The 26,719-nt window shown below is 38.6% G+C and overlaps 1 protein-coding gene across 1 annotated transcript in view; it reads left to right on the plus strand.

Annotated features, from left to right (window-relative positions):
* Positions 1 to 26,719, plus strand: part of PIEZO2 (piezo type mechanosensitive ion channel component 2) — a gene marked incomplete at both ends in the record, with an annotated part of 307,245 nt that overhangs the window by 277,291 nt on the left and 3,235 nt on the right. The window contains 15 exons of the mRNA XM_084281658.1: positions 1,542 to 1,717; positions 7,754 to 7,921; positions 10,026 to 10,418; positions 11,776 to 12,034; positions 12,552 to 12,734; positions 12,927 to 13,179; positions 13,918 to 14,050; positions 14,528 to 14,675; positions 14,791 to 15,005; positions 17,215 to 17,373; positions 18,711 to 18,858; positions 20,952 to 21,140; positions 21,605 to 21,697; positions 23,132 to 23,304; positions 25,161 to 25,277. Coding sequence (XP_084137784.1) covers positions 1,542 to 1,717; positions 7,754 to 7,921; positions 10,026 to 10,418; positions 11,776 to 12,034; positions 12,552 to 12,734; positions 12,927 to 13,179; positions 13,918 to 14,050; positions 14,528 to 14,675; positions 14,791 to 15,005; positions 17,215 to 17,373; positions 18,711 to 18,858; positions 20,952 to 21,140; positions 21,605 to 21,697; positions 23,132 to 23,304; positions 25,161 to 25,277 — 2,807 coding nt within the window. The remainder of the gene's footprint in view (positions 1 to 1,541; positions 1,718 to 7,753; positions 7,922 to 10,025; positions 10,419 to 11,775; positions 12,035 to 12,551; positions 12,735 to 12,926; positions 13,180 to 13,917; positions 14,051 to 14,527; positions 14,676 to 14,790; positions 15,006 to 17,214; positions 17,374 to 18,710; positions 18,859 to 20,951; positions 21,141 to 21,604; positions 21,698 to 23,131; positions 23,305 to 25,160; positions 25,278 to 26,719) is intronic.

A 26,719-nucleotide genomic window follows, 5' to 3' on the forward strand; every position in this document is an offset into this window, starting at 1 on the left:
AATGTGCTGGTAGTGGGCACCTGTCAGAGAATTTTCTCCAGTTGTTAGCTTTAAAACTCTCACCTTCGGTATTTTATTACAAGGATCTTTCTCTCCTCTTCTACGGAATAGTGGGTTCATAATCACAGCATTCGATATGCATTCCATATGCATTCGCAATGCATTCCATAGCATTCGCAAGGCTCCGCATCAGCTCCATACCTATCATTGCTGCCCAAGAAAGGCTTGTGCTGTAACCATCATGGTGACATGTTGTTGTTGTTTTGTCCAGCATGGAGTCAGGGACATGTGTGAAGTTCTTTTGGTTTCTATTCTAACTACAGAGGAGCTTGAGTCCTTGCTCCATCAGTTGTGGGGTACTTTTGCTGTCATAGCTCTTGTCCTTTATCACAGGCCTGCAATCAAGATAGTGGTGCCATAATTTCAAAGTCAGGTTGTCACAGACACACAGACATTTGTTATTGCAGAAGCAGCACAGTATGTACACAAGCAAACCTTACTAAAACTTAAGGTTTGGGTATTATGTTTTTGTTGTTGTTTTGTTTGTTTGATTGTTTGTTTTAAGATATTTTTTTTTTCTGATGAACCTTCAGATTATGAACATACTCAGTATAGGACAGTGCTGAGGTCCAGAGATGAAATACTAATAGTATTAGTAAAGGAAATATGGGCAGTATTTTAGAGTAGCTTGGTTATTTCAACCGGAAAAGTTCTTGCATAAGGCTTCATTATGAATGACTGTTCAAGAGTAGCAATCTCAATGCATCTTCTGAAGTCAATGCAACTACTAGTGGAATGAGTTTGATGTGTTTCTGCATAAAAAAAAGGCTATCAAGTTGTCAGTTTTATTCTTGTTACAAGCCTTAAGCATTCTGTTGGCAGTATAACCAGAAAGACTTGATTCTGTGCCCAGACCTGGGCTGACAGTTAATAAAACCACCCTTTCATAGATTCGAAGTCAGAGAGAAAGAGTAAACAGGGAAGCTCTTAAATGTTATTTTCTCAGTTTTCCAATATGTATCCATACTTCATGAAAAAAATCTTATTTTGGACACTAATGAAAATCTAGATCAGTTTGTACTTGACCTGTTTCTTTTGTTTCTGTTAAAAATAATAATAATATTTGCTACTGGCTGCTAATAAGATCTATAATTTTTCTTGGATTGAGTGGAGCTATCTAAAAGAGCTGTCTGAAAATTTGCTGGAGCCCTATGTATAGGTTGAGTCATGGTTGCAGGCCATAGCTCATGTTCACACTGAATGATCTGCATTGCACCTAGCTGAGTTTTGTGGACTATGCATAGTCTGAAGCCACTTTTATTGCTCCGAAACCCAACACTTTGTGCCATAGTATGTTTAAGTCAGAATCTGACTTGCACTGTGGTGAGAAGTTATTGTTTACTAGGAAGATGTTTGGACAGACTATATATTGCCAAATGACTGGGGAAAAAAGAATAAAAAGTAATAATAAAAAAAGGCAAAGCAGTTATTTGAAGAATATAACTCTCCCTGCCGCGTACCTTTCCTTATCTCTTTTACAGGGAAACGTTCCTACCCGGGAGAGCATCCATATGTATTACCAGAACCATATGATGAAACTTTCCAAGGAGTCAGGACTGGACTCAATTGATAAAAATCCCGGTCAAGCTTCTGGTTTGCAAGCTTCTGAAAGAATGGATAGTTTAGATTCAGCAGCTTCTCGTGACAGTATCTCCAGGTATTCATCTAATTTTATTTTGTGAAGAATAGAAAGATTGTACAGTAGACATAATTTTAGACAATGTCTAGATATTCATGAACTTTCTAATCAACGCTGAGCAGTCCTTTTGATATATCCATGCTATTTTGATAATGAAAGGTCTGCTATTTATTCCTATTCTTTTACAGTGGTGCACTCAATTGCCAGCAGATGATATAACTCCTTTTCCACTGCATGACTATACCACTGCTTTCTGTGGATTTTATACTCACCACTTCTATAGAATTAGGAGTTATTGACAGGGCTTCTGATCTTGTCAAAAATAATGGAAAATAAGAACCTGTTGAGGATGATTATGGAATACTGTGTTAGGAATTCAGGCCTGGAGTTTGGGGAGCCATCATTCATTGTGAATATTTTGCCTTTGGAAAATAAATTCTTGTCTGTTACACACAAAGAAAAAAAGGCTCTACACTGAAAAAAAAAAAAAACTCTCTCTTATGCACACAGATCATCTGAAGAGCCTGATTTCATAACTGCTATTACAGTCCAGCAGAGTAACACTATGCATGAAATATCTGTATTTTTCTAGAAAAAAAAAAAACAACATCTTCTTCATTCTTTTCTGAAGATGAATGCTGTCAAGTCCCTTTCCAAAACTACTGCATGCTCCTGCTGCTCCATGCACACAGAGGCACATACATTCATTTCCTTCCCTTACAGAGGCAGCCTGTTTCCACCGTGTCCCTGGTGTTCTTGACTTTTAAAAGACTGCAAAAACTGTCCAACAGCATCATGAGGAGGAGAAGGGAGGGCTTTGGAAATAAAGCCTTTTCATAATCCGTTGCATTCTGCTGTGTCCTGTCCTTCTCTGAAGTGTGGCAGTATCTTATTGTGTTTGATACTCCCTACAAACTCAATAGCTTCTGTGTACAGTAAAGTATGCTTACCTTTTACTAATGACATATGTGTAGATGTTAGTGAACTGAAAATAATGAGCGTTTGCATTCCTTTCTGATGTTATTGAAAAGCAAGTGTCAGAAAGTGTCTGTGAGTACTGTGCTTCAACAAAATATTCACAAATTGCTCCCCAGGGCAAGCACTGGTCTTTGAGAGGTTCACTCCAGTAAAAACACTAAATCCTAGCAAATCTTTTTTGGTGGCTAGCTACCCAACCAAGCAACACCTTTGTGTTTTGTCTCAAAGTTTTATGGGAGTCAGATTACATGAGAAAAATGTAAAGCCAAATTCTATTGCCAGCTCAGTTGGAGTCAGTTGGATATCTGGAGGGCAGAATTTAACACAAAGTTCAGTCCCACTTAAAAATGAAATACTAATATCAGCCCTGCTTTCATTAAATATTTTTTTGTCATGCTGTTTCCTACAGATAGAAGTTAACATTATTATCTAACAATGTTAGCAAAAACTTTAAATAGAAGCAAAGGGAAGCCAATTCCATAATGAATTATAAACAAGAAAGACAAATTTTGCAATTTTCCTGTGTAAATTTTCTCTTCAGTTAAATGGCATCCAGTGTTAAGATTCAATTACATCTTCTTTCAGAATAAGCACCTATTTGTCACAATGCTTTGAGCATTTACAAATTTAAAATCTCTTTCAAACTCAGAGAATTCATTAATTCTGTGGAGCTCCTTTGCAACAGAAAAAGTTATATTGAATATAGCAAATGTTTCAAATGAGTTACTGTCATCTGTTTCCCCAGATGTTACAGGACCTATTAACAGAGGAGTAGCAAAAGCAGTATTGTGACTGATTTCTCTAATCTTGAATTCTCTTTCTGGTAATAGAAAAGTAAATATTCTTGCACTGGCAGTATTTGCAATTTGTACACATCTGCTGTAATAATAATGACTTGTAATGAGAGGAAGCAAAAATGTGTCTGTTGATTGAATGATAATGGCATCTGTTACTGGGGCACACTTGCATATCTCTTCCTGGGATTACAAAAGAGTTTATGAATCTTTTTTAGAAATGTGTAGTGTTTTCAACTTGATATGAGTTTATCAAGTACATGATTTTTTTTAATCGCCCAAATAATAGAAAAGAATATTTTGCATTTCAAAACGATGGTTTCTAGTATCAGTAAAAGCAACTAATTAAATCTAAAGCATCCCTGTGATCATGAATCAAGGATTACTGTGGAAAACTTCTGGGAAGAGGTAGACAGTTTTTGATGAGCACTCAGGTTATCCTTTGTTTGCCCTGCACAAGATTCTGTAGTGGATATTAGTTCCATGAGTAAGATGGGCATGTCTGGAAATAAAACTCAACTTCAGAAGCAGAGAAGCTATTCCATTATAATAATACATATTCCTCAGGACTCAGGGCAGTAATTGCCTGAAGTATGACCTCAGTGCTCTAAACACTTTTTTTGCATAGGGGAATTCCCAGGGAGAGCAACCCACCTGATCAATTGCAGGAACTGTAAATTTCTCATGAAGTTGAAGGCTGACGTCTCTAATTCTTATCCAGGCATGTTGTTCTTACTTTGCATAGAGCTCTAAAAGGAATCTGCAGAGTATCTTTTGTGGGATTTTCTCTTAAACTAGAGGGTGCTTAGCTCACATTTATTTGCTGTCTTTTTACTGTACAGAAGCTAGAGGCACAATGAGATATTCATAATGTGATCATTTGGTTTTTCTTTGTGTGTAAATACTCATGTGTCCTAAAGACATAGTGCAAAGTTTGAATGGGCCAGGAAAAGAAGAGACTGGTGATATTTCTTAACAAGCTCTTTGATGTGCACCACCAGAAGTGATAGGGAGCTAACATGGTAGAGCATTTCCTGCTTGTGTTTCCATTTGGCTGATGAACTGCTGCTTACGTTAAAGAGCTTGTGGGTTCATAACCTACAGTTATGAAAAAGCAGCTAGATGCAGACCCAGTCAGATTTCAGGATATCCAGGGTTTTGTACTTGGATCCATTTGTATTCATTTTTATACCTTCACAAATAACTTCTTTGTTTATCAGCTCTGACTGTGTGTAAGCTTTTATAGGACCTGCAGGTGTGAATCCCTAGCCCTCCTGTAAGACTGCATGAACGGGAGTCATCAGACCCCAGTTTTTGTCTGTGTTTCCCTCACTGGATGAAGTGTAGGGCCTGGGACAGGGAGTACTGGGGAAGTAAAGTTTGCACTGGGAGGCAGGAGAAGGGATGAGAGGAGAGTCCCACTTTGGGGCTGGATCTAGGTCTGAGTTAGGAACATGTGTGATAATAAATGTTTGGGGTTTTTGCTTGCAGGTGTAGGAAATGTTCTAGTTCATAAAGGTAATGTCAGTCAGTAACTAGCATATGGAAAGAAAAAAGAAACAAGAAAGAAGAAAAAAAAATTGTAAGTCACCCCTTAACTAATAAACTTGCTGGGAAGGATAAATTTGTTTAACCAAAGGGAAGTAATAAAGTAAGAAATTTCCCACTTGCACAGGATAAAAACATCTCTGCTATATATATCCCCATTTGAAATGGATACCCAATCAACTTTATATAAAATGCTTGAACTCAGGGCTTTTAATGAACCTTCAATTTAAAATACCTATTCCTTGAATGATTTCAAGAAGCTAATGGTTTTCAAGGTCTCTAAGGACATGAATTTGAAAAGTCACTCAGGAAGATATGCTTGGATTACATTTATATGACAGTCAATCACTGAGTCAACATCAGCTTTGCCAAATGTAAATCTCTTCACTTTATTGGAGTTCTTATTTCCTCCATTTTCGGCAGCATGTTCCTGAAGAAGTACATACAGAATATACACACTGTGGTACAGCTGTCATCTCATACACATCTCCAGACCTTAAAGGATCTAGAGCAGCTGCTCATTAGATATTTTATCAGATTATTCATCCTTCACTTAAAACATCTACATGATCCATATTATTGCAAGGACTAAATCTGGGACAGTGTTTTCATTTATTGGGATTAATGAATATTTTTCCCTTGATTTTTCTGGGAGCCAGGTCAAAACTTACCTGTTCTAGAGGGCAGTTGGAATATGTTTCTTTCATTGAAAATATATGACCAGCTGCATGACACTTGAATTTCAATAGCTGTTCTGCTGAATGTGTTTGGAAAGTTCCAGCTGGACTATGCCCACTTTTAAAATACTTCAACACCTTAGTAAGAGGTGTTGCTTTTTAAAATAATAAATTCAGCCTTTGAAATGTAAAATAACATGGATAATACTGTAGCACAGAGACATAAAGGTAACCTACAAAAGTAGATTCCCTACCTGCTGCCATCTCCCATATTTTAGCACCAAAACCTCACTGATAGTACAACCCAGCTGTGACACATGGGTGGATGTGTAATGGGAAGCCTCTTGCATCACGAGCCCTTGGTGGTCAATATTACAAAGCTCCCACTGACTTCCACGCTGCTGAATCAGGCCTCCAAGGTGGATCTCCTCTTCCTGTAGGAAGCAGCTTTCTGGGCCCCCTTAAAACCCTGTGTCATGAGGACAGACAAAACCTGGAGGACACATGTGTGCCTTTGTGCGCACACTGAAATAATAAAGTGGCTTGGAAAGGGTCTTGGCTGAGTGAACTGACAGGACAGAGCCGCCCCTGTCATTAATACTGTTTTTAAGGAAAAAAAAAAATGCAATACCTTTGGTATCTTGGTGTTGGTTTTTTTGTCTAAAATAAGAACAAAATGTTCTTTTACCCCAGCCACTCTATCAAAGGTCATCAGTGAGTGTAAGCCTAAAAAAATGCTTCTTTGCTGCACGTATTTTGTTGTTTTGTTCTCCATTTGCCTTAACACAACAATTGCAAATGGGCACTTCATGCCGACAGTTTTCCCTTCAAGCTAGCAAGACCAAAGGTACACAGAAAATGCCATTGCACTTCCTTTCTTATCTCTTTCCCTATTCTCCGTGCCCTGGACACATTTAATGCTTGCCAAGGAAGCAAAATGACAGCTGCTGTTGCTCATGTGCGCAAATGGAATCAAAAGAAGGAAGAAAAATAGTTTGTAAATCCTGCATTTTGGGGTCTTTTCTTCTCTCACTATATTTGAGACTCAGGCAGGTAACTGCATGTGTTAAAACACCAGGCCCGTCAACACATGTCATAGACATCCACATTTTTCAAAGATTTTTACAGGAAGAATAATTCTTTTACCTACCATATGTCATTAATGTATTTGCTTCTTTCCTGTTGCTATGTTATATGCTTGTATTTAAATATGTACTTTCTTTCTCATAACTCATCCAGTTCTTCTTTTCTCCAGTAACACATAAATGCTCAATGTATGGTGTATGTCTCTTGTGTCCTGTTGTATTTGATAAATGAAAGGAGATAAGGGTTTATCATATCTGTTCTTTCTTTCAAGTGCATGTTTCTGATTTTGAAATCATTTTTAAGCTGCGATTGAAATAAATGAAATATTCTGGAAAGAATCATCAGGGCTTCCTACTAAATATCAAAATAAAAGCCATCCCATGCAGAGCAGGTTATATTTGGCATGCATCTACTGGCTAAGTAACATATCCGATTTGGCTCTTTGGTTTGGAAAGAGGATTAGCCAATGTCTGACAGATATTTTTCTATTTGTGGAATATGAACATATTCAGTTTCAGGGCTCTTTTAGGAAATTGGCTTGTACCTATGCAAAAGGTTCAACACAGCATATCATTAACAAAACAGAATTTGTACAGAGGAGGTCACTTCCCAAAGCATTTTGGGAGGAATTTGGAAATTCTGGGGGGAAACTGAGAAAATAAAATGTCCTAGCCTATGTACGTTGGTGCCCCTGGAAAGTATGTAGAATATTGTGATGTTCACATATCTCCTTGAATAGTGAATTTTTGTTGAAAAGTGAGTTGTTGGCTTTCTATAGCCCCTGTGTGAATATGACTATGAACAATAGAGATGTGTTTACATAGTGACCCTAAACAAATCCTTATCTTCTCTCTGAACCTTTTGTCTCTGTGTCTGTGTTTTGCTGCATGGCAAGCACATTGGTGTACTGAACCATGTAGAGTAATATCATTTGTATTTAACATTGTCTTTGTAACTGTTTGCGCTGCTAGCTGCTACACTGAAGCAACCATGCTGTTCTCAAGGCAGTCAACCCTTGATGATTTAGATGGACCAGACACTGTTCCTAAAACAAGTGAGCGCGCTCGACCTAGGCTTCGTAAAATGCAGAGCATGGATATGTCCTCCTCATCAGCTGACAGTGGCAGTATAGTGTCAAGGTGCTTAACTCATGCATGCTTTGTTCACTCATTTACCCATACCATTATACTTAATGCAGTGTATATAAACTTGAGTTTGCAGATCTGTGGTGTACAGAGTGGTTTGCATGGTTAATGGAAGCTTTACTGCCTTGTGTGTCATGGCACGACTCTGAGGTTCAAAGTCAGGGTCATAAGCTAGGACCCCTTTGTTGTTTCACTTTTCTTTTTCTGTGTTTTTGTTTTTTATCCTTTATTCATTTATTTTTAAAAGTCTGTCCATTACATTTCATCAAAATGTCTGTATAAAAAACAGACTCTTAAGTCTGTATTTATTCAGTTAAAGAAGAGTCTGATTTTTCAGAGTTACTAAGCTGATGATTGTTCTTATTGAAACTGGAAGCTGGAAGTGAAGTTTCTCAGTTAATGCCTTATCCTAAATATGGACTTGGATATCTAATTTTAGAAACTAAGATAGGCAAGCATTGGCCCTGTTCTTTCAATTTTTAGTTTTCCTCCTCATAGGAAAGATTATTAAATATGTTTTGATTTCTTTACCATTGATTTACAGTCTGTGAGGTGTTGGAATTAAGAAAAGGAAAATTGCTATGAAAAGATAGCAAATATTATTAATATCCTGTGCAAAAGAACAGTTCAGAGCCATTCACTCATTTTTAGAAGGTAAAGCTCAGGGATTTATATGACATTGTGAAATAAAAACAATGTTTCAGCTAGTAATATAAATATGACATTTCAAAGCATATTAGATCATTCTTTTCCAAAATTTAAAGTGTTTTACAAATTTTTAGTGTTGATTGGTTTTGAAGTGATGTGATTTTATGTTTTTTGTGCATTTTAACCAGAATGATTGCTAACAGGAGATATCAAAACATGCATCCCAATAATACTGTTCCAAATTCTGATTAAAAGTCTACTAGAAATAAAGTTATCTAACATAGTCATGACAAGTTTGGAAACAGTGTAAAAGGAAAGAGATATAACTTGGCAGGAAATGGTAGTGCCAGCTGGCTTTGGCAGTGAGGTTTTCTTGAAAAAGGTATATTTTATGTGAAATCGTGGCCTCATTCATTTCTCTGGAGCTATGTGAAACCTCATTTTGTCTCTATTGACATACAAGTACACCCAGCCAACAAAAGACACTTAGTTGATGCCTTTTGTCTAACCTTGGAAAGAGGCTGAAACAGAGAGTGAAATAAAGAAAGAGTAGTGTTCTAGGAGAAAGATTAAAAAAAAATACTTGTGAGGGAAGAAAAGGGTGAAAGCAAGGCCAAGAAAATTTGTGAAAAATGATGGTGTGCAGATTCCCATCTGGAGTCATCAAACTGCATGAATTTACATCAGCTAAAACTGTTGCAGAGCACAGAGCATTAGGAGAGAAAGTGATTATGGACATGCAAAGCTGACAGTAAGCAAGGTGAATAAGCAGAGAACAGAACAGAGTGAATAAGAACAGTTGAAAAAGAAAGTAGGTCCATATGGAAGAAAAGCAGGCAGGTAAGGTTAAAAAGATATGAAGACTGTAATGAAGAACATAGGGCAATCTGAAGGTAAGCAAGATACCCTGTTACTGGAACAGTTTTATAATCTGGATTGCATTTCTCTATTTTTGCAATTTTCTTGTTCTTTTACTTGGAATCCAATCTGACGTGTGTTTTCAGCTGGTTTTCCAGCTGTATACAGTACCCTTAGGGTGTTTTTTAGAAGCACCATGTTTAGAAGGAACCCAACAACTGTCTGTCATTCACCACGGAGCATGTTTTAAATAAATGTAACAGCAAGTTCTGGTTCTGGTAAGAAAGTGTTTAAACTGCTTTCAGAAAGCTAACGTAGTTTCTCTTGATATTCATTTGTCCTTTCCTGGTGTAAAAAGATAATGAACCACTATGAGTACACTGGCATGCCGTTCAGGAGCAAACAGACCCAGATGGTTCCTCTGTGTAAGAAGAGATCATGTCATAATGTTTTCTACCAAACGATGTGAACTTTGAGGGTCTCAGGGTGCAGTGGGGTTGCTCAGCTGTCTACATGAAGGTAGAATGAACAAATTTCATTTTGTGATACACCTCACAAGGCTCAACTCTCTCTCTTCATCCTACCCTCACAGTGAACCTACACAGGTCACCATGCTCTATTCTCGTCAGGGGACGACAGAAACCATTGAGGAGGTAGAAGGGGAGCACGAAGAGGAAGGAGCTCATTCTGCTTCGAGGCAGGATGAAGAGGAGGTGGAAGATTATAGCCTGGGTTCAGAAGGAGCTGTGCTTACTCCTGATACTGATGTGCCATTGTACTCCACCGTGGATAGCAATGCAGAAGCTCCACCTTCCTATAGCAAAGCTGTCAGCTTTGAACACCTTCCTTTTGGCTCCCCAGATGACTCAGCTGGTAAGAGTCTCATGATGGTGAGCCCAGATGACAGTCGGACGGACAGACTTAATGATACGATTCTCCCTCCGTTGACACATGAGCTAACGGCTAGTGAGCTGCTTCTGAACAAGTAAGGACCTTTGAGTGGGGAAAATCTTTGGTCCCACTCTGTGAAGTTTTGCCATTGCATTTTTTTGTTCGTTTGTTTGTTTGTTTTGTTTTGTTTTGTTTTGTTTTCTCTCAGAACTAGTCTATGTTTTTTGATACAGACCTTGTGCTAAGTTTGATTTAAGGGAAGAAGCTCATTTCCTGTGCAGTTGTTCTAATTACAGATTTCTAAAATGATTCAAATTCATGCTGGAAAGAATCTCTGCTTTCTCCCCAGATACCATAGCTAATTGTTCCAATTAGCATCAGATTTCTGTACTCCAATAGCCATGGGGTCAAGGGCTTTTCTAAACATTCCATGTGTACAGGACTTCTCCAGACAGCTGTGATTTCAAATAATCTGCTTCCAGAGCTATCTGGGAAAATGTTTCTCTTTTTATTATTTTGGATTACTATAAGGGAAACTCTGACCTTTGGCAGAGTATTTGTTTAAGCCAGTAGTAGCTGAAGGCTATGTAGAGAGACCACCTTGCTAAGTGCTTTCACAGGAGATAGGATGCTCCCTCTTTGCCCTTCAGACAGCATGCTCAGTAGTGCCAGAGGGCTCAAATGGTGCCACTGCTCTTCTTCCTCTGCTTTCTGGCCTGACTCAACTGAGGGAGAGCTTCCATGAGTGTAATAAAAAAATATTAAACCACCTTTCAAACTGACTACATCTAGAGGCTGTATAGATCTGACGTTGTAAACGTAGTGTCCTTTCTTCTGGCTGTCCATAGTTGTTCTGACTTTCCACCTAGATCTCAGATGAGGGCACTCCTTAGGAGAAGCAAAGAGAACCAAATATGTGGAATATATGTAATAGTTTCTTGCTGCCTTTTCTATTATTTGAGTTAGGTAAGTGGGACACAAATATTGGACAAATATAATACTCAAGAGCATTTATTATGTTCTAAACTTATGTCGTGGTGCTATTCATACCATGCATGTCCTGGTGAACCTCTGGGTCTTCTAATTCCTGCCTGTGTTAATAAATCAGATATGAATCCAGACAGTGTCACACCAGCATCGTGTGATTTATATGACGTGTGTTGGCTGGGCAACTGTAGGAAAGCTACCAAGTCAATTCTCTGGGTGAATTAAAAAAAAAAAAAAAAAAAAAAAGAAAAAACAGAACAATGCATCTAATTATTTTGCTTGAAGTATTGTGAGCTTAGATTCAGGTTATTTGATTATAATACCGAATCCCCCCCTTTTTTTTTCCTTCATTATACTCGCCGACAGAATCTTACAGTTTTTCAAAAGGAAAAATAGTAGCAATTAACAAAGCAGCTCTTGTGAATTTAATTTTTATTTAATTTATTGTACTGTGCTCCTAACAGGATGTTTCACGATGAAGAGCTAGAAGAATCAGAGAAATTCTACGTTGGTCAGCCTCGAGTCTTGCTTCTTATTTATGCCCTATACAATACCTTGGTGGCCCGGTCAGAAATGGTGTGCTATTTTGTGATCATTCTTAACCACATGATCTCTGCCTCCATGATAACCCTGGTGCTTCCCATCCTTATATTCCTTTGGGCCATGCTGTCTGTTCCTCGGCCAAGCAAACGTTTCTGGATGACAGCCATTGTCTACACTGAGGTATGCTGCTGTTTTTGCAACCCTGTATGTCAAACATAGAAAAGTGAAGTTGTAAGCTTTGCATGGTCTCTTTTCTGGTTTTAATCTCTAGCATCTAGGGGCCTGTGGCCTTTCATATTAATATAAATATCTGCTAACATCCTTGGGAATTTCTATGGTATAAGAAGGTTTTGTTTGTGTTTTTCTTCACTGAGATGGGCAACATCCTTCCTGGCATGTAAAGCAGTTATTACAAAAACAGACCATTTATAATTAGTGACTGTGTAATTGGTAATCAAGCGACAGTATACGCTGCCGGTGGTATCTCAGGTACCACTGAGCACCATCTGTTGGAAAATGCTGGTTTTAGTCATTGATGACCTTATCACTCAGGAAACATAAACTGTTGTTCCTCTGTAGCAATGAATGTTTGCTAATCTTCTTATAAAGCTGACAAAATAGTCATATTTCTCTCCTCTTAATGTTATGAGGCTGCCATGCTTAGAAAACACCCGAAGTGTGTTGTGTTTGTGAACAGGTGGCCATCGTCATCAAGTACTTCTTCCAGTTTGGCTTCTTTCCTTGGAATAAGTATGTGGATTACACAAAAGATAAACCTTACCATCCACCCAATATCATTGGCATTGAAAAGAAAGAGGGCTATGTGCACTATGATCTTGTTCAGCTCCTTGCTTTATTCTTCCACAGATCCATTTTAAAGGTAAAATGACTGCATGTGATTTTTTTAATTTATTTTATATTTAATGTTTTAGTTTTAATTATTCAGTCATTCATGTTATATTCCAACACAACACATTTGTTGTCCCCCTGGTGAGCACTGTGGTAAACATCTACGATAAATACCATAACATAAATACGAGTTTGAAATGCTCTCCTTTTCTTTTTCCATTAGTGCCATGGATTGTGGGATGAAGATGAGAAAGTGGACAGCTCCACTAATAAAGAGGATACTGATGACGAGCTCTCTCTGACAGGAGGCCGGAGAGATTCTTCAGGCTCTCTGAAGTCTGTCAATCTTGCAGCATCAGTGGAGTCTATCCATGTCCACTTCCCCGAGCAGCAGACTGCAATCAGGAGGAAGAGCTCTAGCAGTGCATCACAGCTTTCTCACAGATCCAGCTTCTCCTCACACAGATCTAAGAGAGGTAAATGTCATGGCATTTCTGGGATTTGAAGAGCAAATGACCATTTCCCATAGGATCATCCTGCTGAAACATTGTGCGGTTGCTGTGGAGAACACAGAGACTACTGAATGCTGTTGCTCCTCTGTGAGGAAATAGGATATGAACCAAAATATCTTTTGCATTTGAACACGCTCCAAACCTTCCTAAAGTTCAAATGGAGAGCTGTACTTTATGATTCAGTATGTTTTTAAAATGACATTACCCAAAAGCTGGGAAAGGAACATTCAGCGTGGCCCAAATCCAGAATTTCTAGTTCAGTATAATCCCCAGCTAGAGGGAATTCAAAGCACATGTATTTCTCATATCTACATTCAATGGAACTTGAAGTGAAAAAAAAAATGTTTAGGAATACTGAAATGGATTACCTCTTCTGAAAAAGAAGGGCTTACTACAGCCTGAATGTATATTACCAATTGAGATGACTGAGTCAGAACAATCAAGTATTTGCTTTTGGCACTATTCTTCTCCTTTTAGTTATTAATCTAGATCTGCTAGTTGTTAAACCTATACTGGATATTGTCAAGATTTTATCATATCAGGAAAAAAAATTACTATACAGATTTATTTTGAAGTGTCTTTCAAATGTGGGACTCAGATATGCGGTAGAATTTTCCAGATATATTACTTTATAGTTTTTGTATTTAAACTTCAATTTTGAATTAGCTTCTTTCTCTTCTCTTTCCCTCTCCTTTTTCTCAGGAAGTACCAGTACAAGAAACAGCAGTCAGAAAGGAAGCAGTGTGCTAAGCATCAAGCAAAAATCTAAGAAAGAGCTTCTTATGGAAAAGTTTCGAGAACAAATGATCAAAGCCAAGGCCTTTACAATTAAAAAGTGAGCGAAGTGAGGAGTTGTGTGGGCTTGGGTGGGAGGTTGTGAAGAGCTGACTAATACAGTGAAATGTTTTAAAGAGAGCAGGTTACTGATTCTGTTAATTCAAATGGAAGAATGAATACGTATGCTATTCATTATATCAGTATGCTTTCACCCTAAGTTCCTACGTCCCACCAGCTGAACTTCAGACAAATTAACAGAGGTTCAAACAGCACTGCAGGGGTGTTCATCTGTCTGATATGAAGCTAAATATCCTGTGTGAACTGATTTGGGATCTTATGTGTATTTCTACCAAACAAATGCTAATGCCATGCTTTAGCAGCAATCAGTGCAAGGAACTGGTGTCTCTGTTGACCTATGAAGAGGCTGTCAGAGAAGTGTATCTTTACAAACATTACTCATATCGCCTCCAGACACTCTTTTCTTCAGTGCCAGTTACAGTGTTTTTAAATCACATTGTGGTTATTGTTGTTTTAGGACTCTCCAGGTGTATGTGCCCATCAGACAGTTTTTCTACAATCTTATTCATCCAGACTACAGTGCTGTGACTGATGTGTATGTGCTGATGTTCCTCGCAGATACAGTGGACTTCATCATCATTGTGTTTGGATTTTGGGCTTTTGGGGTATGTCATAGAGGGCATCTGCATGTAAATTGTCAATTGGGACCCTTGTTGTTGATCCTAGGTTCCGTGTGAATGTCCTCCTTCCTCAACTACTCTGTTACATTTTCTTTTTCAGAAACACTCTGCAGCAGCAGACATCACCTCTTCGTTATCAGAGGACCAGGTCCCAGAGGCGTTTTTGGTGATGGTACTCATTCAGTTTGGTACCATGGTGGTAGACCGAGCGCTGTACCTCAAAAAGACTGTCATGGGAAAGGTCATCTTCCAGGTCATCCTTGTTTTTGGAATTCATTTCTGGATGTTCTTTATCTTGCCTGGAGTGACAGAAAGGTATAAACCTTACAATTGGACAATATGGGTTGAAAAGTGATGCTCTAATAAGTTATTTGAGTGTAAATTTGAGAGGGTTATAGCTAAGCTTTCGAATCATAAACAAATATCTTCATAGTCTCATTCCTAAGCAGAATGTCTTTCTACAGCAGTAACTGTGGCCAATGTAGGTTTGAGGATGTAAGAAATAGAATATACAAGTATGTAATTAAATATTCTCATTTTGGGTCAAAGAATAGCAGGTGAGAGAAAGTTTGCCTGTAGCTGAGCACTCAGCTGAGACAATGTTGGCCTCTGTTTTGATTTCCCACCTCCAAGACTGGTTTACATCTTTTATGAGATAGCTGCTGGATACAAACTGAAGTAACTCAGGGTGCAGTGATCAGAATTTTGTTCCTCTCCCCTTCCACCTATGCCATGCCTTCCTGCCTTTACACCCTTCTTTCTTATCAGAAACCTTGCTTTTCTGGCTTCACGCTGATTTAGAAGACTTGGTAGAAAATGTCTCTCTCAGAGTAATCTATAACTTGTCAGTCTCCTGGACTCTGTGAACTAACTATGAATTTGAAACTCCTTAGAATGAAGAAGGTCTAAAACCTTTGTCTCTTCTGAAGAGCAAAATTTCTCCTCTCCTGCTTCTGTCACATGGCTTTGGAGGTGCTGTGGATGTAGCCACCTGCTGTATGAAGTCTTGTATGAGTTGCCTGCTCCAATGGACCTGAAAATCTAACATTTCTTATTGCTTGGCTCAAAGCAGTCTGCTCTGTAGAGGGGTTAATGTGTCTTCTCTAGTGTTTGGCTAACTCCCCTTCTACTTGTGACTTTAAACTTTGCTTTACTCCATTGAGAATTTCGGCCTGTCACTTGGGCACATTTCGTTTCATAAACAGTTAAGTTATTGTAAGGGAAAAACAAAATAGGAGCATAATGTAGAAAGAAAAAGTCTGATTTCCTCTTAAAAATTGATTGTTTTATTTTTTCTCAGTGCAGTAATAATTGTGCCCCTATTTTAATAAGTGCATTTTTCAAGTGTATCTCTTATCTACTGAGAATTGAAAATTGACATTAAATTTTTATATTGACTTGTGAAATTAAAGGGCAAGAAAATCCTTTTGATATTTTTGGTGCCTTCGTGAAATATTTATCTCATGTTGTTAATCTCAAACCTGCATCTGAAGCTCCCATGGCTCTTATAGGTTAGGCTGACTCTTAGAAGCACATGCATATTTCTTAATTGCAATAATTTAGTGAGATATAATTGCAAACAGTGGATCATGTCTGGTTCACAAACCCTGTCCATCACGCAGTTCCAGCATGTTATTGGGCTCCTGTCAGAAGGGGAAATGTTCACCAAGATGGTTAGGGTGGTTAGAGCATATGATATGTGTGAAGAGGTTGAGTGAATAGCACTAGTTTAGCCTGCAGAACATGATGACTTGTCTTCACTGACCTGTTAAGAGAGCGTTAAGGTGAAATTAAGCTGCTTTCAGAGGTGCAAGAAGCCACAAGTTAGAAAAGCGGAATTTATGCTAGATATGATGGCAAATCTTTTCACCATGACAGTAGTGCTCCATGGCATTTGGCAATTGTTCCATGACTAGAGCAATTTGCACAGACAGGCTGTGGGATCTTTATCTTCGGAAATATTCAAAACTCATCTGGACAGGTCCCTGAACAATTTGGTGTGATTAGACATGATTCAAGCAGAGGATAATGCAAAAGAAGGTTTTCAGAGGTCGCTCCAACCTAATTCCTTATATGAGTCCAAGATGTTGGAGGTACCTCCATGAATACAAATTAGCATTAAAGCTGCTTAAAGTCAGTGTAGATGTCAACCACCTGAACAGCGAAGAGAAACAGTGTCTACCCAGGACTACCAGGGCACGTGTCATTGTAGGGGCCCCTGTGGTGTAGCTAGGCATCTCTAGTGTCTGGAGGGACAGAATGCTGCCCCAGAGCCATCACTCACAGGGAGCCTGTTCCCAGTCTCTCGCCATGACCCTGAGGTGATTACAGATGCTGTTTTTAGACTTCCTCATCCAGATTCTTTCAAATAGCGTCTCACCAATGCAGTGGGGTCAGAGACCAAGGGTTTTTCACCAGTTCTCAGGAAAGGGAAGCTGCCAGGAGCACAAAACATTTCAAGCTAATTCTGTCGTACACAGGTACAATGCTCATCATTTTCCTTTATCTGTCTTTTCCATTACAGGAAATTTAGCCAGAACACTGTTGCCCAGCTCTGGTATTTTGTGAAATGTGTTTATTTTGGCTTATCAGCATATCAGATACGCTGTGGATATCCAACTCGTGTTCTAGGCAACTTCCTCACTAAAAGTTATAACTATGTGAACCTGTTCTTATTTCAAGGGTAAGTCTAGAACTACTGCCTTAGTCCATTCTTCCATGAAATAAGGACCTGTTATCATGAGATGCTGGGGTTATTCATGACTAAATCTAGAGTAAATCTTTCACACCATACTGCTCTGTCTGTGCCACATGTCCCCTGTAGTCCAGAAAAAAAAAACAATTCCAGGAATGTAAATTTCAGAAAAATCAGTCTCCTGTCGTGAATATGGAAGCCTGACTTACCAGTCTGACACTCAGGGCCCTTTTTTAACACCTGTAAGAAATCACTTCTGTGAAAGAGATAGGGACTACAACATTATGTAACGTTATTTGTTCTATAGTACTAAAGAGTAGCAAGGCAACAAATCCTGAAGAAGTCATTGGAGCAGGCTTACAGGCTGTAGGTGAAAAGGAGAATAAGCTGAGAGAGAGTACATATGTGAAATAAAATCTGTGCACCAAAAAAATGTTTCCTTTGTGTACCTTTTGGAAAATGCTGCACATTTGAAGTTCTTCAGGGTTAGGAATGCTGGTGCAATAACAAACACAGCCTCACCTCAGAGTGAAAGATGGAGTTAGGGTTGTGCTGTTACCATGATGTTCTGATTGTGATGTTACCATGATGTTGAGATTAAGCTAGTTCAAAGCATATACATATTTCACAGAAAAAAATGGAATAATCTCAGTCTTTTCCCAATATTTTCAGCATGGGTTGTGTCATTCCAGTAGAAAGAGCTATAGAAGAAAGCTTTCTTCACATGAAGTATTCTTTGTGACCTGGCCAAGCAGAGAAGTGTGGAACTAATAAAGGGAATGGCACACTTTGAAAAGCTGCTCTGTGCATGTTGCTTTCTTGTTAGCCCACCTTCTTCTGCTGCTTAATCCTGAGTCATAAAGCCCAATCCCGTATGCAGTTGAGGACTGCCCACTTATTGTAAAGAGGCAATGCACCACTGGGTGTAAGGAGGCATAAAATTAAGTCCCACCATTCTGCAGATAGGCCAGGCTATGTTCCTCTATGGCTCCAGATCAGAGGAATATGGGTGTACAGGGAACTCTGTCTTGTACCATTCCATCAGTGGTTCATGTACAATTGCTAGGCATAATGATGCAAAAGCATGTTTATGGTCTCACAGGGGACCCTAGAGGAACATGATCTGTGGCAAAAGGTATCACCCTCAAAACATCAGTATTACTCATACAGTCTCAGGATATGACTGCATTGTATTTGTAAAAAATCCAGTTAAACTGTCTTTTAATACTGGTTTATTTCTCCCTTTTGTGATATATACAGTTATTGTGCTCATTTAATGTGATCCCTCTGCTTCTGACTAATCACTAGTTGTGCTCTCCCTTCAGATTCCGCCTGGTTCCATTTTTGACTGAGCTGAGAGCAGTAATGGACTGGGTTTGGACTGACACCACTCTCAGTCTTTCCAGCTGGATCTGTGTTGAAGATATCTATGCTCATATATTCATCCTGAAGTGCTGGCGAGAATCAGAAAAAGTAAGGAAGCCCCATATGAGTGATCCAGGCCTTCTCTTCCCTGTGCAGAAATGAAGAAAAGTAATCATGAGTCCCTAAATAACTGGGAAATCCACCATAAAGACAGTTTGTTAGAAGATACAGCTGGTGTTCATGTTCAGAAATATTCAGACTATTGGGTACTTTAAGTTAGTTGGCAGTCACCACAAGTGAAATTTCAAATGGCTTCTCCTTTACACCTGATTTTTCCACCATTAACATGAATTCCACAAGATGTGGCTGCTAGTTTAATTGCATGCCTGAATTTCAAGACATGGATTGAAAGGCCTCATATTCACAGACTCACATTGTGCATAACAACTAAATGAGTAACTTGCAGTAGCAGGGAAACTGTGGCTCTAAAGAAGGGTCAGGACAAGGCAGAGCTCATGCCTTCATCATGTAGGTACCAGGGATTCTTGTTTCATATAAGTGCAGAGGGAACTCAACTGGTTCCTTTATCTTGAGAGAGGATCCGCATATCCAAAAAGACTAAAAAAAAAAAAAAAAAAAAAAAAGATAAAACCACAATTTGTTTGACTGAAGTTTCAGCCTCTTTAATTCATTTAAGCTTCAGCTCAAATTAAACTTGCAAATTCTGGATTCCTTATAAGCACTATAAAGATTGCAACCATATGCTTGCTTATTTGCCAATTTGAAAAAGAAATTAAGCATTCTTTTAGGAGTGACCCAACCAGTCAGAAATTGTACATCTGCAATGAAACGGCTGTATTTTCAAGTGTTACTGACGTATTACTACTTTTATTATAATCCTGTCTCTTAATGGCACTTGCTTTCCGAGTTAACTGAGGGTTGAAGTGCACATAGATCTTGTATGTAGGCTTTTTTTTGTTACGACTTTTATTTCTGCCCTGAATGGAGTGTCATCAGAGGAGTCAGAGAAACAATAACCCAGTTCTGCTTTGACTGTCCATTGTACTGCATTTTTTCACCTTCCAACAGGATCATTCTGCATATGTAGCATAGGTCTAATTTAGGAAGACTTCCAAGTCTAAGCTTGCATGTGTGTGCTAATGCCATGTAGCAAAATCACTACTGATAACTTTATGGGAGTTGTTCAAGGTACTTTAGGTCTCTCTGTCTCTCACTCACATTGAGTGGTATGCCTAAGTACTTTGGATCTTAGAGTCTCTGAACTGTTGTGTAACAGCATTAAAGGTGCCTGAACTAATCTCATATAGACAGATAATATGCCCCTGGTGATCTTGATATGATATTTTAATGAAAACAGTATTTTGTAGTGCAAGACAAATGATTTGATACAATGCTTTTGAAAAGTAGCTAATTTGTTTTAAATATAGCATTGTATTACAAATTTAATATTCTCCTAGGGCTTTATGGATTCGTGTTGTAAAGCAAGAACAATTTCCTGAAAGCCAGATTCCTGGCATGCGTCTGAGGTGCAGTGCAATTCGCTGCATCTTGATTTTGCACATGCAGTACGCAGTGTGTGAAAGGCAGGATCCTAAAGCACTGTGTAGTATTAAATCCTATAAGAAAACATTACAGTGATGGTAAGACATTTTAGAGGATGGGGACTCTATTAAAGTATTCAGTCGTGAGGTCAGTAACAGAATGAATTGTGGTCAAGGGGGAACAGGTGTGTTGTATGACTTGCTTTGTAAAGAGAAGGATAAAAGCAAGACCTGTTTTTGCTCTCAGAAGCTAAGAAATGGAAGGATGTCACATACACACTGTCAAGATTGTAGGACCAGCAGCAAAGCTTGAGGCATTGTTTAAATGTAGTTGGTGCGGCAATTACCCATTTTTTCCTTTCTTTATGGCCATAAGGAATAAAAACCAGAGGTTTACAATATTTTTCACACCAGACACACACTTGACATGGGTTATTCTGGCACTCTTCCCTGTAGTTGCCAGAAATTCAGTGCTTGTGCAGGTTTGGCTAAAAATCTCAATGCAACTGACCTGATAATGGGTAACAGATGACAACAGAAGATTGGAGTCCTTAAGATCAGTATTCCTTCACTCATCAAATCATACCGAGTGTTCCACTGATAGAAGAGACATTACTATGTTGCTGTTTGCTTTTGCAGAGATATCCCCAACCAAGAGGCCAGAAGAAAAAGAAAGTTGTGAAGTATGGAATGGGTGGCATGATTATCGTCTTGCTGATTTTTATTGTCTGGTTCCCACTGCTCTTCATGTCTTTAATCAAATCTGTTGCAGGCATCACGAACAAGCCTCTAGATGTATCAATCACAATAACTCTAGGAGGTTATCAGGTAAAAAAAGAAGACAAACTAAAAGAAATATCCGATTTTGCACTGTATTTCCTTGTGCTGTGCCTTATTCCCTGCATTGAATTTTCTGACTGAAAAGCTCCTGGTTTATGCAAAAATCAGATAAACTCACATGAGTGATCCCCTTTGGGTTAAAAACATGTTTGTTCATCGCTGATGTAAAATATTACCTTCACTTGCCAGTTAAAAACAGAACCTGCTGGCAGTTTAATCTGAATAAATCATCCTACATCAGGAAAACTCAGGTAATTGATTACAGGTCCCCATGGTAAATGTGAGATAATTAATTGGAAGTAGTTTGCTTCTTAGTGGAATAATTTTGTAGTCTTCTCCTGTTGAAATGAGTGCCATAATTGTCTTGGACTGTGAAGCACAGGATGCTGTACTGTGTACATAGCAAAAGATTTGAAGTAAATGTGACAAGTGTGTGTTCTTTTGTTTCCCAGCCTATTTTTACAATGAGTGCTCAACAGAAGCAGCTCAAGAATTTGAATCAGACTGATTTCAATGCGTTTCTGGGAAGCTATAGGGGTAACACTGTAAGTGAAATGTAGACTACCTCATTACTTTAAAATGTATGCATGTTTCCTTGGAGGTCATTTGTGAGTTTTGTTTATGTAGTCAAGTGGTCAGCAGCACGGCCATCATTTGGAAGATGTGTCCATAAAGGGAGTTTGTACTAGTAAAGGTTTGAACAGATCATTTGTCAAGACAGGGCTGGGTTATAGAGTGAAAAGTTACTGTTAATTAAGCATCTTTGCACAAAATCATGGAAGACAGACAGAAACTGCAGCTGTCCTGTCATCCGAATAGATTGTGTCCTTCCCTCTAAAGGACACAAACCTTCAGGAGATGTGGTGCTGTTGGTGTAGTGCCAAAACAAGTATGTTGTGGGGATACAACACTGTTAGCACTTCTAAGCTCCATGCTCCTTTCTGTAGTGCATGTGGCTTTCACCTCCCATTGAGGAGACATGGTGCTGTCAAAAGAAAATGTGTATGGCTTGGAAAAGTTTTGACATTAAAATGCCTTAGTTTAAACATAGTCTCGATATTTCATGGTGCACTATACACAAAGTTATCATTATTTTATATAACAAAAGAAAAAGACTAGTATTTAGCAGAAACTGTTGCATTACTAAAATAATTAAATTTTGATCAGACACCACTTTAAAGAAGTACTTCCTTCTAGCCCATTCAAGAATTAACACTTTTTAATATTAGATGCTACCAAATAGCCTGGGTATTATCACAGTAATATTGCAGTCTTGATACACTTTGAAAGATAAGGGTTTAAAGTTGCCTTAACACTTGTACACATTTTTCTATGCTAAAAGATGCTTGACAAAAGACAGATTACAATTTTAATAAAAATATGATAACTAATAAGAGGTTGCAGGTGACTTGTGCCCCCTGAGTACTACCAGAATTTCTGAAAGTGTCTGCCATCTCACAGTGGCCAGGCTTGGTATATCATTCACACAGTATTATATTATATTTTATATTATAATATATTATAATATATTATATTATATTTTGTTGTGACCACTGATACAGTTTGGAGTTTCAGTGAAGCTGTCAGAGGTACCAGCCAAAACTGGCATGGACTGAAAGTTGCATGGCCTATTGGATCCAGGAATTTAAATGGGGTTATTAGAAACTAAAGGAAATAAGATTAAATATACTCTACAGAGTTTACGTGATGAACTTTCAAACCCGTTTGGGCCAAGTTGACCATCATACTTATTCTTTGAACAGCTGGGCCATTTTTGTTTTGCCTTCTTGGGTTGGTTACACTTTGTCTATTCCTGCCCCCATCTAAAGACCCAGCTGAGACCTGACAAAGCATTCAGTGTAAAGCAATGCATTTCTGATTAATTGAACATTTGCAATTCTGCCTGATCAAGAAATGTGGTTGTGAATCTTGTGAACATCAAAGCACTGAAAGATTATTTTCTTCTACTGCAACTACAGGCTGCTTTACAGTTTCTAGAGGGCTATGGAATAGAAGATATAACTCTCGCAGATCTAGAAGGGAATTCAAACTCTTTATGGACCATCAGCCCTCCCAGCAGAGAGAAAATGATACAAAGACTGCTTGATTTTTCAGCAGAGTTCACCGTAGTTCTTTCATGGAGCATTCAAAGGTAATTAATATGACAGCTATAAAGTTGATGGATCATTTGCTAAGCTTTTGTTGAGCAGAACAGTTGAACACTTCCCCAGTGCATTTTTTGGTTTAGTTTTTCAGCACATTCTATTGTACTACAAACCAAAAAATAATAAAATAAAATAAAATAAAATAATGGGGGAAAAAGAGAGGTAGAGATTGGTGACTTTTGTTACACAGGAAGTTTTGTTGTCTTTTTTTCTCAAGAAATAAATAAAGAAATGGAGCTACTTCCAAGTAGATGATTTAAAAAGAGAGGGTGGAGTTTTCAATGGGACTTGAGGAGGAGGAGGGAAAAGTAAGAAAACTTAAGTCAGTTTTAGATGAAGATGTTCAAATAAACTTTGCTTCAAAGAACATTGTTAATGTTTGGGGGACATAGTTAAGGCAGAAAACCAAAAGGAAATAGAAACACTCTCTTTTTAAGGAAATCTCAAACTGACACAGCTATGTTTTACATACGCATATACTTGGAGCCATTGTTCTGCCACTCAGCACAGATCAACTTTTTGAGACTTTTGCCCATTTACTTAGTGGTGACTTGGCCTCAGTAAAACACTGCTTTACAATTAAGTTTTTGCAAGAGCCAGCCTAGAATGTACTTAACTGAATACGTGCTGGAGCACACTGAGTCATCAGGATGGCTTCTTGGCTACTGCCTGCCACTTGGGACTGGGCTAAATTAGAAATGAACTGCCACTGCAGCCCCTATATCTACATGTTTTTTTTTCGAAGTAAATACTTGGTTGTTATAGCAATCCCCAGGAAGAGACCACGCACAAGAAGCAGGTCAGCTGAATCACTGTAGGAGCTCTGAACATGCTGGGTCAGTCCTTACACAGTTGAAAATAGGCTTGTGATGAATCTGCACTCTTTATTCAACTTTATTTGACCCCCCTCATTTTCCTGGAAGTATACGATATTAAGCCAGTGAATTACATCCCTCATTCATTTCTGAACTTTAAATTAATTTTTAATGCCTCTACTCAATTTGCCAGTATACTTACCTAACTACGAACATTCATACGCTGGATTTCAAAAAAACCTTTTTCACCCTCAAATTATACCCTGTGGATTATATTGCAACCATGAATGACTGAAGGCGGTAAAGGCTTACCCACGGAGACCTTCCACTTTTTCTCTGTAAAGGGAAAATGCTGTCTTTCACCTAGGCCAGCAGACCACAAGCAGCTGTAAGACGAACCTCATGTACCACTCAGGCAGCATACATGCTATCTGCCCTTGCACATAATTTGCTGGAAGAACTTTGCTGCAGGCCCCAGCAGCCCAGGAGTTGTCTCACCCAGTTGCTGCATCCCAACCCCAGGGCACAACACAAGACAAGGTGCAAAAGCTAATCCTCTATTAAAAAAAAAAAAAAAAAGCTGTGTTCTACAGCTGGCATGGGGGTCCTGGTCAGCCTGTTAGACACACACTTCTGCTAGTCCAAGGTGGGGTTTCAGGAACCTGTAGCTGACTGCTGAATCCTGTCTGGCAGTACTGTCACCCAAAGTCTGAGTGGGCATCCTTCCTCCCCAGTTCTGATTTGACTGACATAATGAGCAAAATGACATCAGACCGTCACCATTAATGCATGCAAAAGAATAGTCAGAAAAACAAAAAACCTTTAAGACTGTTAGGTGTCCTCTGGGACACGTACACACCATCTTGGGTATAGGTAGCATGATGCTTGCTGCAATTTAGCAAAGATTGGGATGGAAAGGATCAACGTGGTTAGACTAGTTAGACAACCAGCTCTAGAGTTCAGCAAACACAAATTTAGGTTCTGCTTTCATTGTAAGATGACTGTGTGTCTTCCTTTTACTTAAACAGAAATCTCACTCTTGGTGCCAAAGCAGAAATAGCATCAGATAAACTTACCTTTGGCCTACCAGAGAAAACCAGAACAGATATTGCTACAATGATGTCTGGAAAGCAATTGAAAAAGGTGTAAGTTATTTTCTTTGCCTATTTATATGCAAACCTTCTGTTTTAATCCTACTATCTTAAGGAGGTGAGGCTTGTGTAAACATACCATTTGTCTGCCCATCTATTCACCTCTAAATACTTTGAAGCCTTGTTCACAGAGCCCAAAAGCATTGAAGTCACAGAATAATAACATTGCTTTAAAGGTAAAAAGATGTCTGTTTTGTTTTGGTTGGTTTGGTTTGTTTTTTTTGTGTGTGTGATAAATTTAGACTGAGAAGACTGTGAATACTGGAACACCACCACCAAGCATGGTGAAGCTATTAGTTGATTTTCTTTGATTTATTAGATAAGCACAGTTCATTGCAGAATATTCATAGTTAAACCCTCCTCTCAGTTACTTGAGTTCAACTTCATTTGAGGAAGTTGTATTGATTAATTTTTCATTCTAAATAACCATCCAATGTATCTCTCATTGTCATTCTTGAATGGTAGTAGATTGGCAAGGAAGTGTTAAATCACTCTGGTAAAAGGGTAACATCTGCAGTCATTTCTGACATCAGATCTTTTCCTGTAATGGAAATTCGCAAGGCAGTAAGAACATTCTCTTCATCTGAATATTGAACATTATTGTATAGATGTAGACTTACAGCATTAACAGCAGTGATGCTCCTTTCAAGTTTGAAAGGAATCTGGCTCTTCCTCTTCATCCTGGTCACTGGGAATTACTTTACAGCAGTAGTCTCTAAATATTGCTAGGCCAACACATCATCCCTGAAGGCCACCTGATCTGTTTTGTGGCCGCAAGAGTTGAAAAGTTAAAGCTGAGGTCAACTGGGAGAATGAAAACCCTGACTGGTTCATATTTCTTAGTAGGTGGAAATCAGATGTCTTTTCTGTAGCACAGCTATTTTCCTGCACCCACTGGGAGGATGTAATCCATTCATAATTCTCTCTTTGCAGGAGGCAAACAACAGCGTAAAAGATAGAGCTGTATTATGCAATAATTTTGTTGATTTAAGCATTTTTAACTTTGTCATAAAGGAAAAATGGTTGTGGCAGCTAGTAGGCATTTGACAACCTCAGCAGGAGCTTTCTGCCACCACCTCTGCTGGGACAACTTAGCTGCTGAGCTTTTACCTATTCGCTGGTCCTGCTTGAACAGTCATGAAGGACTTTAAATTGACCACCTCCATTCTTCCACAGCCTAGCATATGCAATGTAGCAGTATCAGAGGACTTCCCTGAGAGCTCCCCTTTCCTAGAATTTTTCACTCACGTGAGGGAAAAGTTAGGACAGCATCTCTGCTTTTAATTACATTTCTCGCTCTCAGGATGCTGGTGATTTATCCTACATAAGGTACTTTGAGTCCAATGGAAGATCTTCCACAAACATCTTTCTTTTTAAATTTGAAATCCTCCAGATAATACAAACTGTGAAAATATTTCACAGTAAAAGATTCTGGG

Source organism: Netta rufina (genome assembly GCF_964035555.1).
Source record: "Netta rufina genome assembly, chromosome: 2".
NCBI classification, from domain to species: domain Eukaryota; kingdom Metazoa; phylum Chordata; class Aves; order Anseriformes; family Anatidae; genus Netta; species Netta rufina.